We start from the raw sequence: 17,968 nt of genomic DNA, 5'->3' as shown, positions 1-17,968 counted from the left end.
TATAACAAAAGTATATAGATGTACAATTTATGTCTAGCTATTTAGTTCCAATGATATTTCACATATACAATACGATGAATTTCAATCATCATTGTTGAGTTTATAATTTATACGGACACACAAGTTAGTTTTTTAGACATTTTATTAAACATATGAACAAATGGTAACGCGTTGAAAACTTTACAAGTGATGTAGAGAGTGGTTAGCGTTCGAGACACTTATAAAACATCAATTTTATATCTATGCAATATATAGATTTTGGGTACATGAACACTTTTTTGGGGGGTGACTATACTAAGCCATAGACATGTATACAAAATAGATACTGATAAAAGGTTACCCGGGTCAGTTAGTTCATGTTTCGAAATGTATGTTAGTTCAGCATATTCAGTGACAAATGGTGCAATATTGTTATAAGAGGACACTCTATTCTGATGTTGATAGTGAAACCGCACATTTACTATAGGCTTCTATTAGTAAAACTACCTTGCGTTCATTTCAAGTCTACAATTCAATTCATTATCTATCATTTAAAAACATGAATCACTTGACTATAATCCAAAGTGTCATGGGCAGAAAAATAAATAATAATAATTAAAGAAAAAAAATATCGTTGATAAAAACACATTTTGTTAAACTTGCAAGTAAGGTGTTCTACGACCCCAAAATAATCAGCCTTTAAGCATCGGGTAGCTATTATCAGATGTTTGAAAATAGATTCATTAAAATTTAAAACACTGGAAAACCCGTCAAATATGTTAATTAGTGTAATCAATGGTGTTCATGCAAGGCATTGTTGTTACCATGGTGATGTAATATAATACGACGCTGTAGCATCTCCACTTACCACTAGTATATGGTTGTATGCCTCACCCCGACGATTATCACTGAATCAAATCTGATATAATAATATCGCTTTATCATCCCAACAAAATGAGTCTAAAGGGATTTTTTTGCAATAAAAAATGTATACAATACACATTGAGATATATGTTGATATGCTGAAGTTTATGCTTTTCAGTATAGGAAGGGAACAAAGCAAGATGAACTGCACAGTTAACTTATTTGTTTGAGGGGATGATTAAATAAGGAACTGATAAATACGAATTATTCAAGGGTGAAAACAAAAGAAAACATTTTTTTTTTTTCACTGCAAAATGGATTAATGTAAACAAAAAAAGGTTATTAAATCTCTGTTCATATTTTCGCAAGATAAATAAAACCAAATAGGGAGATAAGGCTCATATTTTTGCAAGAGGGATATAAGTCCAACAAGGATATACGTTCAACATTTTGTAAGAGGAATATATTAAGTCCAAAAAGGGATACCAGGATATAGGTTCATGTTTCTGCAAGAGGGATATAAGTCCAAATGGTATTTAAGGTTCATGTTTCTGCAAAGGGATATGAGTCCAGTAAGCATATGTTTGTATCTACAAACCTTTCATCTTGTAGCAGACTGAAACTTTAAGAGAAGGCAGCGTGAAGACAGAAAACGAAAACTAGTTTATAATATACATTTGCAAACTGTCCTCGTTGATTATTTGATAGATAGGCTATGAAATTCCTACGGAATTTAAGGTATTCAATCAGCTTTTCTCATTTCTTATCAAACACGAACATCATTCTTCAGTTGAAATAGCTCAGAGGTATAACAGCAAAGGTTATGATGCTGCAAGGTACAGTATTCAATTCCAAGACGATTCACGAATGTACTTTTGGTTAGATATCAATCCTTATTAGGTCCCTTGAATATGAGGTAAAGCGGTATAGGTCCACTTTGCTCATTTAACCAATAAATTCTCAGCAGTCAGGCAACATAAAACCATTTTCATCGGAGGACATTTAAAAAAACGATAGACAGAGAATGTAAACTGTTTTGAAGATTACAAGAATCTAAAGAAATGCGGAGAAAGATAAATGAAAATAGAAGTATTGTGTTGTTTTTTAATTCCTTAAAGCATTTAGTCTTTTTGTAATACCCCTGGTTAAATTGTTACTGGAAGTTTTGTTGAAAAGGCCTTTGAGAAAATTATGTTTAACCTACAAAAAAGGGAATACATAAAGCGATTCGACTCTAATTGAAACGGGCTTCATTTGAATTATTGTTGAAAGGAAAAAGAATAGAAATGATAAATTTCAAAAGACTTACCCTTCATTTTTCTTCTTGGTGTCTCCGCATAGCAAATAGCATATAGTCAGCATGAACATCAAGAACAACACACATACAGCAATCAAGGCTAGGGAAAAGAAAATATATTCAAGTTAATATCAGATTTGTTTCTTTCTCGAATTAATTTGAACAAAAACATATTTAAAATGTGCCAACCCCACATGACTAATGTGCACAAATAAATGGCAACAGAAAATACACACACATATATATATATATATATATATATATATATCTACTGGAAAGCAATTTTAAGAAGAAAAAAAAGAGAGCATGTTTACAGCAATATGCACTTCAAATGTTGCGGATATCTTCCGGCAACTGATTTCAAAGGTCCAGCATGTGCAAATGACTGACCCCCCCCCCCCCCTACACACGATTTTTTAATTTAAGAAACATAAGCAATTTAGAAATAACATTGTTTTCTGTTTTTAAAAAATAAGAAATATACATGCACTTTGGATCAGAACTAATACAATAATTTAGTGTTTGGTTTATTTTGTAGGTCGTTAATAAAGGCTAATTTCGATATTGATCAAGTGAAATTCAAGGCTGGGTTATTATGCCATCAGACGTTCATTGATTTGATAACAATGCTGTTTGATTTATATCACGCACAACAAATGGCCCTCTATTCAGTGCGGTTTACAATAGAATAGGAACACATGGTAGTGCAAACCATACACTCACTATTGTGAGAAAGGGCCACTATTACGGTATCAACCACACGGTATCAACCACAACGCATGTATAATGACATAGTAGCGTGATAAATACAGGGTAACTCCACGTGCCAGCAGAAATATCTACACAAATTATTTCAAGAGTAATAATCTATTTTAAACCCACATTCTTTCGTGGAACAAATGACATAAATTCAGTAAAGTAAATGGGAAGGTTTAGTGTTTAAGTTTAAATCCAAAATAAACTAAAAATCTCTGATACAATATCCATGGTCTACTTGTTGTGCCTTACATAATAATACAAACTTGTTTATGTGATTAAGTTAAACCGTATAATCATAGATGTAAATTTATTAAGATCAACTTTACTGTTTACATGGCTAAATTACATGGAGAGTAAACACCAGAAATGAAGTAAACAGATAATGTGGACGGGAAATGAAAAGTGGTAAAACGAGAATTTGGATGGACGAATGGAGAACGGGGGAGGGAGGTTAAGAGAGGGAGAGGGAGGGAGGGAGAGAGAGAGCCACGGAGAGAAGGTGATGGGAAAAGGAAAGAGAGGGAGTAGAAGAACTAAGTGGCGCAGAAATAGAGAGGACAACATTTAAAGAGAGAGAGAGAGAGAGAGAGAGAGGGAGAAAGAGAGAGATAGAGAAGGTGGATAGAGGGAAAGAGAGGCATGTGAATGGACATACTGCGGCCTGCGCTTAGAAACATGGTATTAAGTGCCTTCTACCTGTTGCCTATTATTTCCCCCCATCATTATTTTTCATTAATGTTATTATCAATATGCAAAGGGCAGGTTTATGAAAACCCTAGTCATTATAGATGCCCAATTTAAAACGTGCAGCGCGGGTTAAAACTATATGAGCCAATTAAGCGCTGACGGGATATTTAATTAATAATTTGATACGTGTCCTACCAATGCGCCTTTGCCTGTGTTACCATGGCAGCTGTTATCATCATACCCATCAGTGAGAGATAATGCTTGTTGAGCTACTGGGAGTACCTCATTATGATTATGAGGGCACTTAACGTATTGGCACGCCTTAATTTATGTACAGTATACAACGGCAGGCATAAGGCCATTTGATAACAACATATTATGTGATGAAGTACATTACAAAAAAGGGGTAAACAAAAATAATAGTTGTATATAAAACACCCAGAATTGTAATTATCTGTTTGCAAATCATATACTAAAACCAAATAGATGAATATGTTTTGTGTATAGGGTACGTTCATACATGTTTGGCATTTCTTCTGCCAATTCCTTCATTTCTCTGCTCGAAAATAACTTCTAACTCAACACTTTATCGCTGAAGTGATGTCAGTTCTCCTACGCTCATGACCAAAAAAAAATATACAGCCCGGGGTAGTTATTATAACGTCATGTCACCGCAAAGCAATAGACGAAAAAAAGGCTCTCTATTCCATCCCTTTTCCACGTTTCATAAAGACGTCGAAATTTCATGAAGCGAAATAATTGTATGCATTTCCACTGTCGTCCCAGAAAATATTATTACGGTTTGACTGCTTCGATTCCTAGGGCATATTACGTTTGCCTACCCCACAATTCCAATCATTTCAGAATTAAAGATAAAGGTGAGTTCTGGTAATGCGATTGCATTGTGAAAGAAACGGTGTGGAATGGATCAGAAAAAGTTGATCATGTAGCATGTAAGTATTGGTGTGAACTGCAAGGTTCTGGAGTCATCAAAATCATAATAAATTTGGCCCAGTCTTGGTAAAGTAACAAGCACTGTACATATAAAGATGTTTATGGAACTAATGGTCTCGGGGCTACTATATCTTTATTTCCTTATCTTTCTATGCTCATTACTCAGCCAGTATACATTTTCTTCCAAAAATGTTTGGCACATGACATTTATTTGTAATCTTAAACATTCAGTGTAAGTTTCGTTTGATTCTGTGAGAATTCATCGTTTTTTTAAAACCAGAACTCAAGTTTATCTTTAACGATAGGTATGAGGTGCCGAAACTCCTCCTCATAATGTGAAGATACTTACAAATGAAGAGTATCGTTCGGCGGAATTCCCAGGAGTTCCATTTATTGTACACTGAATAGGAAAAATAAAAAAAGACGAATAGTTAATAAAATCATTATACCCCACATGATACCTGACACGCTATAATAATAACAATTAAGACTGGAATTTCTAATTATATAACAGCAGATGACTAACACAGGAGCAATATGATCAAGATAGATATATTTTTTTTTTTTTTTTTTTTTTTTTTGGGGGGGGGGGGGGGGGGAGGATTGTTCTCTTTATTATTATAAATAATATTGGTAGATACAATATATGTCCAGTTTTAGCAGACAGTAACGGGTGTTAGATTCGTGTATACCAACATGTATATAATCAGCGCACTTTTAATCAAAGATTAAATGAGACACATTTTTATTTAACAAATCTTTCAATATTTCAGGTTGTAATCATATTTTCGTGACAATCAGATTATAGAAAATGATCAAAAACATTTAACGGGAGATAAAGCAGAACTATATATTTAAAAACAAATACATTTCACTTGGGGTAGTTTGAAAGTAATCGTTACCTTGGTTATCTTCGATTAACTTAAAATTTTCAAAATAAAATGTAATAAATAGTGATAAATAGATACAGTCACTATTTATTGCGATAAAGAGGGATTGTGTCAAAAATATGATCAACTGATATTTTGCATTATATAAATATTTTGAAAAATAGGACATAATTGGTATGCCTCTCTACGTTGTGTTATCATTATGTCGATCTCCATCGATTGAGTCTACTTTTTATTTGTCAGGATGTATAGCAATTGATTAATCAATAAATTCACCAGTTGCTCATTATTATTTTAATAACTGAAATGTTCATTTAATATTCACAGACGATTTTTTATTTTGATACGTAAACACCTTCATGTGTAGCTACTTCCCAAAAGTATATATTTCCTATTGTCTGTATATATTTTGTCTTTCTCAATAAATCTACTGCACATGTTAAATCAATACTACCATTGCTCTGTCTGTTCTGTTGACATGGCTAAAAGGCGAGGTTATGAGCCAATTTATTTAGCAAGCTCCACTCTGCAACAAGTCTAGTCTATTGAGAACGTTGAATAGGGTAATGTATGTTGTATCAGCGAAAAGAGTAACCATGGTACGGTATTGCAATTAATTTCTGTTCAGTCTATGAATTGATTCCCGCCATAAATGGGCAGGATGCCAAGGTTGTATGGGAGTGCCGGCTGATAATAAACTATGTAGAGCCGTAATAATAATCTCCTGCTCTTGAAGGTGTATCCTTGCTTTCCTTTTAGATATTTTTATTTTCGATCACCAATAATATACTAAATTGTTGTCCACGTGAAATAATGTTTGTTAATGGGGGAATTTTTAGATTTGTATCACTACTGCAAAAATATAGATTTTCGATGTATGGAAAAGGCGTTTTTATTGTTGTGTTGTTTTGTTTTATTATTTGTTAGTTGGTTCTGTTTTTTACTTCTTAAAGTTTGAATACGTACCTATACACCTAGGTTCTGGATACCAGTCTCCAGACTTGGCGCATGTGGCATATTTACGGTATGGCATGAAACCGTGATCGCACTGCACTTCGACAATGTCCTGCGGCCGATACATGACATCATCGATCACCAGACTCCCGTTGGTGATGTCAACAGGTGGGCAGTAACTGTCATCTGGGAGATGAAGAAGAAAGAGTAGGAAGGTGAAGGGAGAGGAGAAACAGGAAGAAGGAAGAGGAGGAGAAGGAGTGGAAGGAGAGGAATAAGAAGAAAATGAGGAGGGGAAGATGAAGGAGAAGAATATTGAGAACATAGAAGGAGAAGGAGAAGGACGAGGACGAGGAGGAGGAGAACGAATTTGACAAAATATAGAAACCTTAAAATATTATGAAGAACATCATTTACCACCAGAGAGACTGCCATGGGTTATGTAATGTCAACAGACAATATAAACTAACACATGTAGATGAAGAAAAGAATGTTCGAGTTTAATTAGGACGTAACTGAGCTCGGGATCTACATTATTTTTGCCTTCAAAGGGCAGTTACTATCATGTGGAAGATGTACAAATGATGTTAATCATCGACATCATTTATTATCAAAACACCATTGGTTATGACCATGCATGGGAAGGCGGTGAATTCACTGGTGAACTAATGAGGGGGGGGGGGCAATTGCCACACAAATGAAATTAGAATGTGGTATTTTTTAATTCGATACAAGTGATTGCTGAAACATGTTGCTGAATTGTAATGATTTTTCTTTTTCTCACTTTTTCCCAGTATTCCACATGGTGGTGATGCGGGTTTGTACTGCCTCCCCCCCCCCCCCCCGCCCTAAACAAAGTTTTTGCTTATTACGCAACTGGTGGTAATCATGGTACTAATTTGGAAGATAAGATATTAAAATCTCTGATGACCAGACTAGCGTTACTTCCTCCGACTTAATCTTCGATATGTTTTTCCTATTGATTCCATCTCATCCATCTGTAAAGCTTGATCCTGAAACCTACTCAAACTAGGTTAAGATGTGGTAATCATTTACATCTGTATGCATTTATGGAAACACTAACGAATCAGACTAATTTTCAATCTATGCAAGACTGATTAATACGACAGTTTATAAGATGATGTCGTGGATCCTATTCAAATGATTGGTTGAAAGCGTACACGTGACCAGGCATTTATTATGCCTAACGTGCAAATTGGATAATGACCAATCATTAGTAAAATCATGTTATAAAACATCATTTTATAAAACAAATGAAACATAATCTTATAAAACAAATAAAACACATCATTTTGTTCGGGCATTAGTAAAATTGCACACACTCGGTACCTTAAAAACAGTCCAAACACCCTCGGCTACCGTGTTAGACTGTTCCAAAGGTACCTTGTGTGGGTAATTCTTACTAATGCCCTCAATGCTGTGTTTTATTTGTATATTAAGATCGTTCTCACCTGTGAGTGTTAACATGAACCCTCCTTCTCCTGCCGAGTCAGATTCAGACGTAAAGAGCACGACAACCTTGGAAACCCCATCCAGTACGAACTCTCCAAAGGTATCCTCAGCCACCACCTGACGGGTCTCACCAGCATAGGTGATCACCACCTGATCACCGCCGAACAGGCTAAGAACAGGCATCTTGATGGTCGTATAGGAGTTGCCTGATATAGTGGCCTCCCATCGACAGGTGTAGCCAGCAGAGTATCTACCCGGGAACCCAGGTGAAACGATACTGATGTTCTTACCCACTAGCTTGCCTCCGCAACTTCCTTGGCTCACTGTCAAGGGGTGACAAAAGACAAAATGATATTATGATAAGTCATTTATTGGATATCACATACTAATCCTTGCCTCACCTCAATTAAATACATCACATTACTCATTTTATTATGATATATTTTAACTTGGCATATAATTATTTGATTGTTTGATCAATTGCTTGATTTTATTTTAAGAAAGTTTGAACCGTGAAATATATTATTGATCCTATATAAAACTTTGATTTTGCATCGTTTGAATTATCGTATAATTGTATGGGGATCGATTAACAAATTTCTTCTGTACAGTTTATTGACATTACAACAAAAAAGAATAGTAAAGATGATAACGATCCAGATTTCTGTAGTGATTCCACACCCCTCTTTAAGAAAATGAATATTCTCTCTGTGCATACTCTCCATAACTAGAACTGAGTGAATTTTATGTTTTTGTATGATAAAAAGTCATACCCAAATTATTCAACTCAATTAAAACAATAATAAATTTATTTTTTAATTCATGATTATAATACTAGCGGAAGATTGGAATATCGAATTGATTATGGTATTACCTCTTTTCCTAAATAAATATTGGAATCTATTTACAAAAAGCAGTAGAAAACTAAAGAATCACAATGAAATATATTTGAAATATTGATTTGGATAATGTTAATGATGTCCCACCGGAGTGTTGGCTCAGTCAGTAGAGCGTCCGCCTCACAACCGGGAGGTCGTGGGTTCGAACCCCGGCCGCGTCATACCAAAAGACGTTAAAAGATGGGAGTTGTTGCTACCTTGTTTGGCGTTCAACAATAAGGCATAGAGCAACGTCGATCTGGCGCTGCTCAGTGGCTGCCGGGCTCACGATCAATTGGGCAAAAAAGAATTTCCGTTTCGGTTTAATAAAATTTGGAGTGGACTATTAGGCTATTATTATTATTATTATTATTATTATTATTATTATAATAGTTGCAATTTATTTGGCAATTTGAATTTAAATTAAGGTTGAGATCGCTGTTATTGTAGATTTTGGATTTACATTGAAGTAAACGTAATTACCATCATAGACGCTGGCTTGGGCTGGACCACCGCATATCTCTCTGTTTTCTCCTGGACAAGAGACATTACACTCATCGAAGTGGCTTCCTCCACGCATGGCTGGCTTTTCGCCATAAGTACCGCAGTCACAGGAAGATGGAGCCTGCACGGCTGCATACGGGAAGCCGTCTTTGCGGCATTGCTCGATGCACGAGACCACACTGAGGTTTTCCTGGGGGTGGGACTTGCCGGTGAGGGCGGGCGATCCTTCAGTCACATCTATACAGCCAAGGTAGCTGGATACTGGTAAACAAAGTAGGATTAACAACGTTTAAAACGCAATACTAGAATTTTAATTACAACATAACTTGAAGAGAAACAGACACGATTGAAATTTATCAACATTGTATAAATGCAAGATGCATACATTGCGTGTTGTTAGGTAGACGAAAGGCATAATGCTTGTCTGACGTAGCAACAAGTTATGTATGCACTTTGATTTCTGACTATTGAGATACAATATTATATTATTGGTGACTTTATTAGCTCGTCAGTACGTAAAGGTAGCTAGATACTGGTCAAAGTAGGATTAACAACGTTTAAAATGCAATACTAGAATTTAAATTAGAACAGAATTTAAGAGGAGAAACAGACGCGATTAAAAATTATCAGCATTGTTTTAACACAATCATATACATAATCTACACATGATGATTAGTTCTTATCATCCAACTTTAGAAGTGGCAGCTTGTGACGGAGAAAGGACACAGGTACATGTACATTATAAATGGTAATTGGTTTGTAGAAATTTGGACCATGTAACATCTAGGGAATATCCTACCTATACATGTATCAGTTTATCGGTATATGGTTGCCATTCACTCTGGTTCAACTAATGTTATGATACACGAACTTTGTTTGTGGCTACAGACCTCAGAGAGAACCTGGACACCGTTGCACAAAACTTACCATTGATGGTAACTTTGCTATCAATGGTAATCATGTAAACCTCGATTTTGATTGGCCGTTGAGCCCTGTTACCATGGTCGTTGTGCAACGGGTCCCATGACGGGTAAAAACTGTTAAGGCCTTTGAAACAAACCTTGGCATTGGATCTTGACAAGGCCTGCTCCCTGAAGACATTTAGCTCTCGAGAGTCCATCTTCATTCTGGCAATCCTCCAAAGATTCCTCGTCACCACGGCATTTCACATTCTGGTACCATACATCACCGTTCGGTGCCTTGATGTCGAACGGGATAGACGAAAGAGCTGCTCCTGGGTACCCTGTTAGATACCAACAAATGTAGGCAAACTTGTCAATATTTCCAATGCCTATGGTAATAATAATGATGTCTTTTTTCATATAAAGCGCTGGTATCCGCCGGACTCTGACGCTCATGGCACATTACCCTGGTTATAGCCGAGCTGCCAAAGATCTTGCTAGATGCATATTCTGTGTTTCATTCATCTTATAGTGACTTGACACTCTTTTTACAGTTATGATCTCTCTGTTCTAATCCCGTGGTAAAATACTTTTTAAAACTCTGATTTATTTGTGTACGGGGAGAACAAAATTACTGTTATTTAGTTTGGAAAACAATGCACAATTAACGATAATTCGTAGTTGCTTATTCTATGATTTTCCTTTTTGAGGGACATATCATTGTTGTTAGGACAAACTCATTAGGAACGTCAATGCCATTCCTTTGTAATTGTTGAAATTGTCATTTAAAAAGTCGCTTAAAAGACAACATAATTATTTTATGTAAATGAAGTGTACATTCCAATACAATAGAACGTAAAATAGAAGTCTCGGATCCTGAGAGGTGCAAGAGGCACCCCTCTTTGGCTAAGCCAACCCTCAGAGAATTGATCCATTAGAGGAACAGTAATCTACCTACCTAGTTGCCTACATGCTACTTGGGTAGCATTGAAGTCCCATCCTGTAGCACAGAAAGTCCCCCAGGCTGCGTTATGGAATATACGCAACACGCCCTGGTAGTCAGTTCCACCATCCAACAGCTGAAGTGCTCCCTCTGCATTAAATGAACAAGATATAAATATAGACATTTAGTTTAAACATTGATCCACAATCGCATACACAAATGATCGTAAAGACTTAAAGAAAATTATCCTGAAATGGATTAGGTATCTTTTTCTCAGATTCTGAAACAAAATCCTGGATTTAGATCATGCTGCAATGATAATTATAAACCTTTAGGTCCTTCACTGGAACTCCATGACTTTTACAAGCCGATCGCCTGTCTGATCAGATATTTACGGTAGGAAATCGAAATTTAGATTCTTGTTTTCCTAACGGTTTTTTTCTTTTATTACTCTACAGTCTACTTGGGGAAATGAGTTTGGTAAAACCGGTCATTCAAAGATTTTTTATTTTTTTGAGGCACATCATGATCATTTTGGAGCGCAATTTGTTTCGGGGTTCAATATTACACCATATCACAGACACTGATAACATGTAGGGCCATGCATCTCAGATTTAATTTCTTAAGTATTTTCGTGCGCGTTACATTGTGAAACGTTTAAACATTACGATAAAATACTTTTTCATTTACACTGGGGGACACAGTAGAATCATACTTTCAGCAATAGCAATAATTATGAAGTGGCCATTCTCTAGTCAACGTACATGTAGTTCGATTGAAAACATATGTCAACGTGTCTAATGAAGACAAAAATGTTATATTTAAAATAATAGAAAGAGATTTTTGAAAGTAGCGTAATCTTGGTTGATCAGTTTCACTTTCCCTCTCTGTCTCCCTCTCTCTTGCTCCCCGTCTCCCTGTGTGTGTGTGTGTGTGTGTGTGTGTGTCTCTCTCTCTCTCTCTCCTTTTCATCATCATTTTATGTGCCAATTTCTATTCTGTAGTTTAATTCAATAAGGGAGTTTACAGATAGCACATGGTACAAATGACCCCAAATATCCACAGATCTTTTACACATGGAGAAGTTCCACTTTGAGCATATTAGAATAATAACTGCCAAAGTCCTAGATGTGCTTCATGAATGCCTTTTGCTTGCCATCTTGAAAAGAATACTTCCACCTGCGTATTATAGAATGTAACGTTGGTGCTTTCATGAATAATGTTACATAACTTTCATGAGCGCATATCCAGTATTCATCTCTGTGGGTTTTACCTTTTTGGTACAAATGACCTTTATCTGCCCATGCGCAGATTGTATCTGTAAACTCCCTTATTAAAAGTCAATAATGTACACATGTATGTACTGACTTGTTTTCTAGCTTAATTGACACAAACTAGCACATTTGAACAAGTTTTCATTGTAACTTGAATGTAAAGGTTGCTGACATGCTGCAAATTATTGCCGGAAGTAAATTCAGTTTCAGACAAGAATAGGAGACTAATAAGTAATCTTTCGTAATATAATCAAATTTAACGTAAATGCCTTTGTTAAGTGTTTCGCTACGAAATATTTTATTCACCTGCTACAAATAATTGTATTGTAATAGTTCAAATAGAAGCTGCATACATTGCGTGTTGTTAGGTAGAACAAGGCATAATGCATGTCCAACGTAGCAACAAGTATACTGACTTTAGTTTGATTTATGACTATTGAGATACAATATTATTATTATTATTATTGTAAGTGATTTTTTAATGAAATAACAAATTGAAATTGAATTGAAATTAGTGATTTTGTTTAGCTCGTCGCTAAGTAAACGTGTATAAATCCGAGTACATACAAACTAGGAAGGAATAGAAGGGGAATTTATCCAGATTGATAGTAGAATCTGTCCTAAATCTATTTTGCTAAGCCTTTTGAATATGTTAATTGCGAGATTCATCTTGTAAAACACGGTGGTAATCCCAAACTAGGCCTCTATAGTGATTCTAGCATGTGCCGTATTGATGATTTTCTCGTCGCCCTCATGCATAAGTTATACCAAGAGTCGTTATAGAACGTATTTGCTCTCTCTATCACCATGACGAGATCCTCATATTTTGGTATATCCATATCAAAAGCACGACTTCGCATTGAAACGAGCGATGAGGCCCTGAGAATACAAGGGAGAGCATCCGCGATGGAGCAGATACGTGACTATAATGCAAGGAGATGAAAGGAAGAAAGGGCTCAGGAGGATAGACGGATGGATGGAGGAGGAGGAGGGGAGTTCCTTTGGGAAACGGGCAGCTGAATAAGAGGAGTGGAGAGGGTGGGAGAAGGGATGAAGGAGTTTAAATGGAGACGTATGAGATGGAAGAGTGAGGGAGTTGAGTGATTTGAGTGAGTGTGACGGGAAAAAGAGGGTAAATAAAAATGAAGTAAGTGAGAAGACGGATGGTGAGTTCGAAAAAAGAAAAAAAGAATGATAGGGGAAAATATATTAAAATGTCTACATGGAAATAAGGTCGTATAAATTAGCATATAATTTGTGAAAAAGAAAGAATGAGAACTAAAGAGAGATAGAGAAAAAAGAACCTCGGTATTCATATGAGGAAGATTTACCTCAATAAAAAGGAGTGGAGAGATTGGAGAATGAATGATGGAGTTTAAATGAAGCGTGGTAGAGGGAAGGGTAAAGGAGTTGAATGAGTGATCGTTTTTAAAAAGAAGACAGAGAAAGTAGTTTTATGATTAGAGTAAATCGTCTCAACCCGAAGGTTGTCTTGTAGGATTGGAAACAGGAGATCTGTGTTTATCGGGGATATACCCTGTAACACCAATATGATACCAGAAACAGACCAATATTGAGAGATAAGATGGACGCTAATGTGAAGACTACATTATCTGACTATTTTAAGCGAATAGACTTCTTCTTGAAGTGGAATTGGAAAATATTCACGAGAAAGTAAAATGACCGGAAAAGGTGAATTAGTGTTACCGATCGTTCATTTTTAGTAAGCAAGCCAGTTGATTTTCAATGTTCATTTCCAAGATATTCTCCAAATTATCACAATGAAATGTAAAGGTTACCCACGGCATATAACGGTGACTTATGGATGGGATTGTAGTTACGATTGATCAACGTTGAAGATTGCTCCGTAAGATTATCCTGTATTGAGTAGAATGACCTTTTGGAATGATCTCTGTTGTTTGGAATGGGTTGCCTCGTAAACAAAACAAGATGGCCAATAACGTAATGGTATGCTCTACCTAGCATATAGTACCTGTTTGAAGGAAACACGACACACGTTCTGACCGAGTATACTCCCTTGAGGTGTTATTACTGTCTCAATATTCAGACGCGATGGTGACTTTTATAATACAAGTGGTGTAGCGAGAGAGAGAGAGAAAGAGAGATAAAGAGAGTGAGGGAAAAGGGGGAGGGGAGGGGTCGATCTTATCTTTTATACGGAACCTATGGATGAGGGGGGGGGGGTAGTGTGTGTGAAGGCGCCTGTATTATTTTTTTTCTTCTCTCTCTCTCTCGTAATATTTTTTGGTGATTTGGGAGTTGCTTTGCCAATGATAATTCAATAATTATGATGGTTTTATCAATTAAATACATTTTATATTGTTTGAGAAAAAAAATAATCCGTGTACCTTTTTGCAGCGGTAAAACTGCCCCTTGCCACCCAAGACAATGCTTGGCAACTCAACTTTATTGTGACAATGAAAACAATTATAAGGGAAGTTTAGTATGGCATCAGAAGAGGCCAGAAAAATGGGTCATTATATCATACAAACAATTTTCTCGCTGTTGTTATTATTGTTGTTGTTTAAAATAACCTTCTTCTCTAGGTAAGCCGAGAACAGAAAGAAAATCTACTTAGCTCACTCTCACTGACCCAGTACTTGGTTGGCAGCTTAAATACACATTAAAGGTCTGTCATAGAAGACTATGGGTGGGCGAATGAATTATCTTTTTCGGCCCGGGGTGCATTGAGAATGGGTTCCCTTACTGCATAAAACTGGCGCTGATTTGCGAGGCGTACGATAGTTGATGCAGATAACACATTATGCGTGTTACTCTGCAAGTAAACCACAGTATCATTAATTTGGCATTACCGTGTCCTACACGAAGCCGCATCTAAGCCGCGGGTATGTTAATCGCATCAAGGGGTTGTCGGAGCACTACCTTGCCTGTTTACAAAATATGATTTAATGCGCTGTATAAACGCTAAATACCTTCATTTATGTACACGTTTGTGGCGTCCATTAGCCGTGTCAACATTAACAAAAAACGTGCATCAATATTGATGCTGATTTATTAAGATGACATTGGTGTCTTTTTATCTCAATTTTTGACCAATTTTTTTCTAAACGCTAAATACCTTCATTTATGAACACGTTTGTGGCGCCCATTAGCCGTGTCAAACATTAACAAAAAAACGCGCATCAATATTATTTGATGCTGATGAAATTGGTATCTTTTTATCTCAATTTTTGATCCTGTATTCACACTCAGATCAGATTGTGTTTTGGTGATCTTACATTTGCAACAACGGTTATTACTCCGGGCTTTATTTTGTCAAAAGTATAGAGTTTTGGTCACGGTAACAGTCAGAATTTAAGTTAGGTATAGGGTTAGGGTTCCGGTTTGAAATAGTGTTCGGTCCAGGTTTGATTTCTTTTGTGTTGGAGGGTTGAAGGTAAGAATCCGGTTAGTGTAAGAAATTCCGAAGGAGTAATTGTCGCAGGAGTGTGTGCTGTCGAGCATGTGTTTGATATGACGGAAGGGATGGACTGAACTCATTATTGATAGGCCCGACATCTACATCTACTATAGATCGAGTATTGAGACCTGACCCGATTCGCGATTCAGTATAATGCGTACCCCCACATACATTTATCCCCACATATTTCTAGTCCTTCTCGCGGATCTCTGCCTCCTGTTTCTTGTTTGTATTCCCAGTCATTTCTTTGTTTCGTCATTTTTTTTAACAGACGTGTCCTCTTTCTTTTCCGGCCTGTGCGCACTATACAACTTTTGCACCTCTTTTTCAAATTTTGATGAATGATTTTGAAAACAACTGTATCTTCTTCTGTTGTTTCGTTATTCTTCTTCACTTACGTATACATATTTTAATTTTAATTATTAATTTTAATTATTATTTATATATATATATATATATATATATATAATAATTAAAATAATTGAAATAAAAACCCTTGAGAGTTATATTCTTCGCTGTGACCGGTTTCAATTGTATTGATATAAAATATATCTATACATTGTGTATCAAATATAACGAATGATTTAATTAGGAAATTCCTCTGTCACGTTTATAAAAATAACAATCAAAGCAGTTGAAATGAGAGTTCCAATTCGTTATTATCGTACGGGACACAATGTACGGAATCACTCAATGAAAAAGAAAAGCACTTTATATGACAAGGAATACAAAGTATCAAGATTAATTAGTAACAACTAGCCTGATCAGGAAAGCTTCATCTTTCTATAATACCAGGGAAAGACAAAGCTGTCTCTGGTAATAAATGAGCAAGTCGTACATGATCCGTATCGAGTATCTCATTAAGACCCTGCTTTAATTAGTTTACAAGTAGCTAATTTCGAAGTTACTCTATGGACTTCACCGATTATTTTGACCGAAAGTAGGTCTTTTCTAATCTGAAAACGCCTGGTTTTTCTTTCCCAAATGAACATTTCTATTGAAAAAAGAAATAAATGAAACAGAACCCCTCACACAGCTATATTTAAAAAAACAACCATAAAAGTCTGAAGTGTATAGACTAGTATTGTTTTGTATCTAGGAGTTGTATCGTCTTTCCATTACTGTCTTGCGCGAAGGCTACAGCCGGTGGCTTCATACATTATTAACCTTGCTAACAATTTGTTCCCGGCCACTGACTTCTAGCTACTCCATCTCACCAGATGAGCTATTTAAAGGGCTGCGGTGAGCAGTGCATGATACCATCAAACCGAGGACCCGTCAGTGCGAGCTATTTAAAGGGCTGCGGTGAGCAGTGCATGATACCATCATACCGAGGACCCGTCAGTGTGGGAATAGCCACGGGAATTTAGACCAATGGCAATAGTTCAGTCATTCATTCATTTGCTCAATTCATTCATTCATTACATTCCATTCATTCATTCGTCATTCATTCTTTCTTTCATTCTTTCTTTTTTTCTTTCTTTAAAGTAGGATTGGCCTCGATAAAAAAGATTCTTGCCAATGCACATTCTTGTATAAAATGATTGTTTACAGCAATCTGCATGCGTGGCATGGAAAATTACATGATAATGCTTTGAAACAGTTCCAACATACTTTGTGTGTGTGTGTACAACCTCTAGCTTCCAATAGAATTTTTTTTTTTTACTGGGTATGGCATACAAGGGAATCCTCTATAGTATGTGATGGGATTAGCTCTTAACTTTCTGTCAGGAATAATTAATGGTAGGAAAGACCTACAGTGTCAATTTTTACATTATCATAAGATATTCGTGCATTTGCATTGGCAACACCCCCCTAAAAAAGCGAACAAAGAATCTAACTAAAACAACAAACAAAGAAACAAATAATCATAATGTAGATGCACGTTGTCGATTCAATGACTGTTTGAATACAGGTGGTTTCCATATTTAATATTATCATTATATATTTTTTGAGAGAGAAAGATGCTCAGCGCAGTTCCTTATCAGTACAGAATATCAAATCGCATCCTGAAGGACATGGTTTAATGCTATGTTTTCAAAGATAAGAACTTTGATAATAACATGACTTATAAATTCCGTCTGGAAAGAACTCAATTATACTTATACCAGAAAGTAGGGCAGACAAGGCTGAGTTAATGGCAAATTGGGTACAGAGAGCACGCGAAA

At 36.1% G+C, this 17,968-nt stretch overlaps 1 protein-coding gene across 4 annotated transcripts in view; it reads right to left on the bottom strand.

Annotated features, from left to right (window-relative positions):
* The window catches only part of LOC581243 (scavenger receptor cysteine-rich domain superfamily protein), a 46,515-nt gene that overhangs the window by 8,278 nt on the left and 20,269 nt on the right, over window positions 1-17,968 (bottom strand). For all 4 annotated transcript variants that reach the window (XM_030982790.1, XM_030982791.1, XM_030982792.1 and 1 more), the window contains exons 2-8: window positions 11,100-11,234; window positions 10,300-10,482; window positions 9,219-9,500; window positions 7,857-8,180; window positions 6,397-6,570; window positions 4,890-4,940; window positions 2,153-2,240 (exon numbers count right to left, since the gene is read on the bottom strand). In XM_030982790.1, coding sequence (XP_030838650.1) covers window positions 2,153-2,240; window positions 4,890-4,940; window positions 6,397-6,570; window positions 7,857-8,180; window positions 9,219-9,500; window positions 10,300-10,482; window positions 11,100-11,234 — 1,237 coding nt within the window. The remainder of the gene's footprint in view (window positions 1-2,152; window positions 2,241-4,889; window positions 4,941-6,396; window positions 6,571-7,856; window positions 8,181-9,218; window positions 9,501-10,299; window positions 10,483-11,099; window positions 11,235-17,968) is intronic.

The sequence above is a fragment of the Strongylocentrotus purpuratus genome, unplaced genomic scaffold, assembly GCF_000002235.5.
Source record: "Strongylocentrotus purpuratus isolate Spur 01 unplaced genomic scaffold, Spur_5.0 spur5_scaffold_13, whole genome shotgun sequence".
NCBI classification, from domain to species: domain Eukaryota; kingdom Metazoa; phylum Echinodermata; class Echinoidea; order Camarodonta; family Strongylocentrotidae; genus Strongylocentrotus; species Strongylocentrotus purpuratus.
This window is presented reverse-complemented; position numbering and strand designations above follow the sequence as displayed.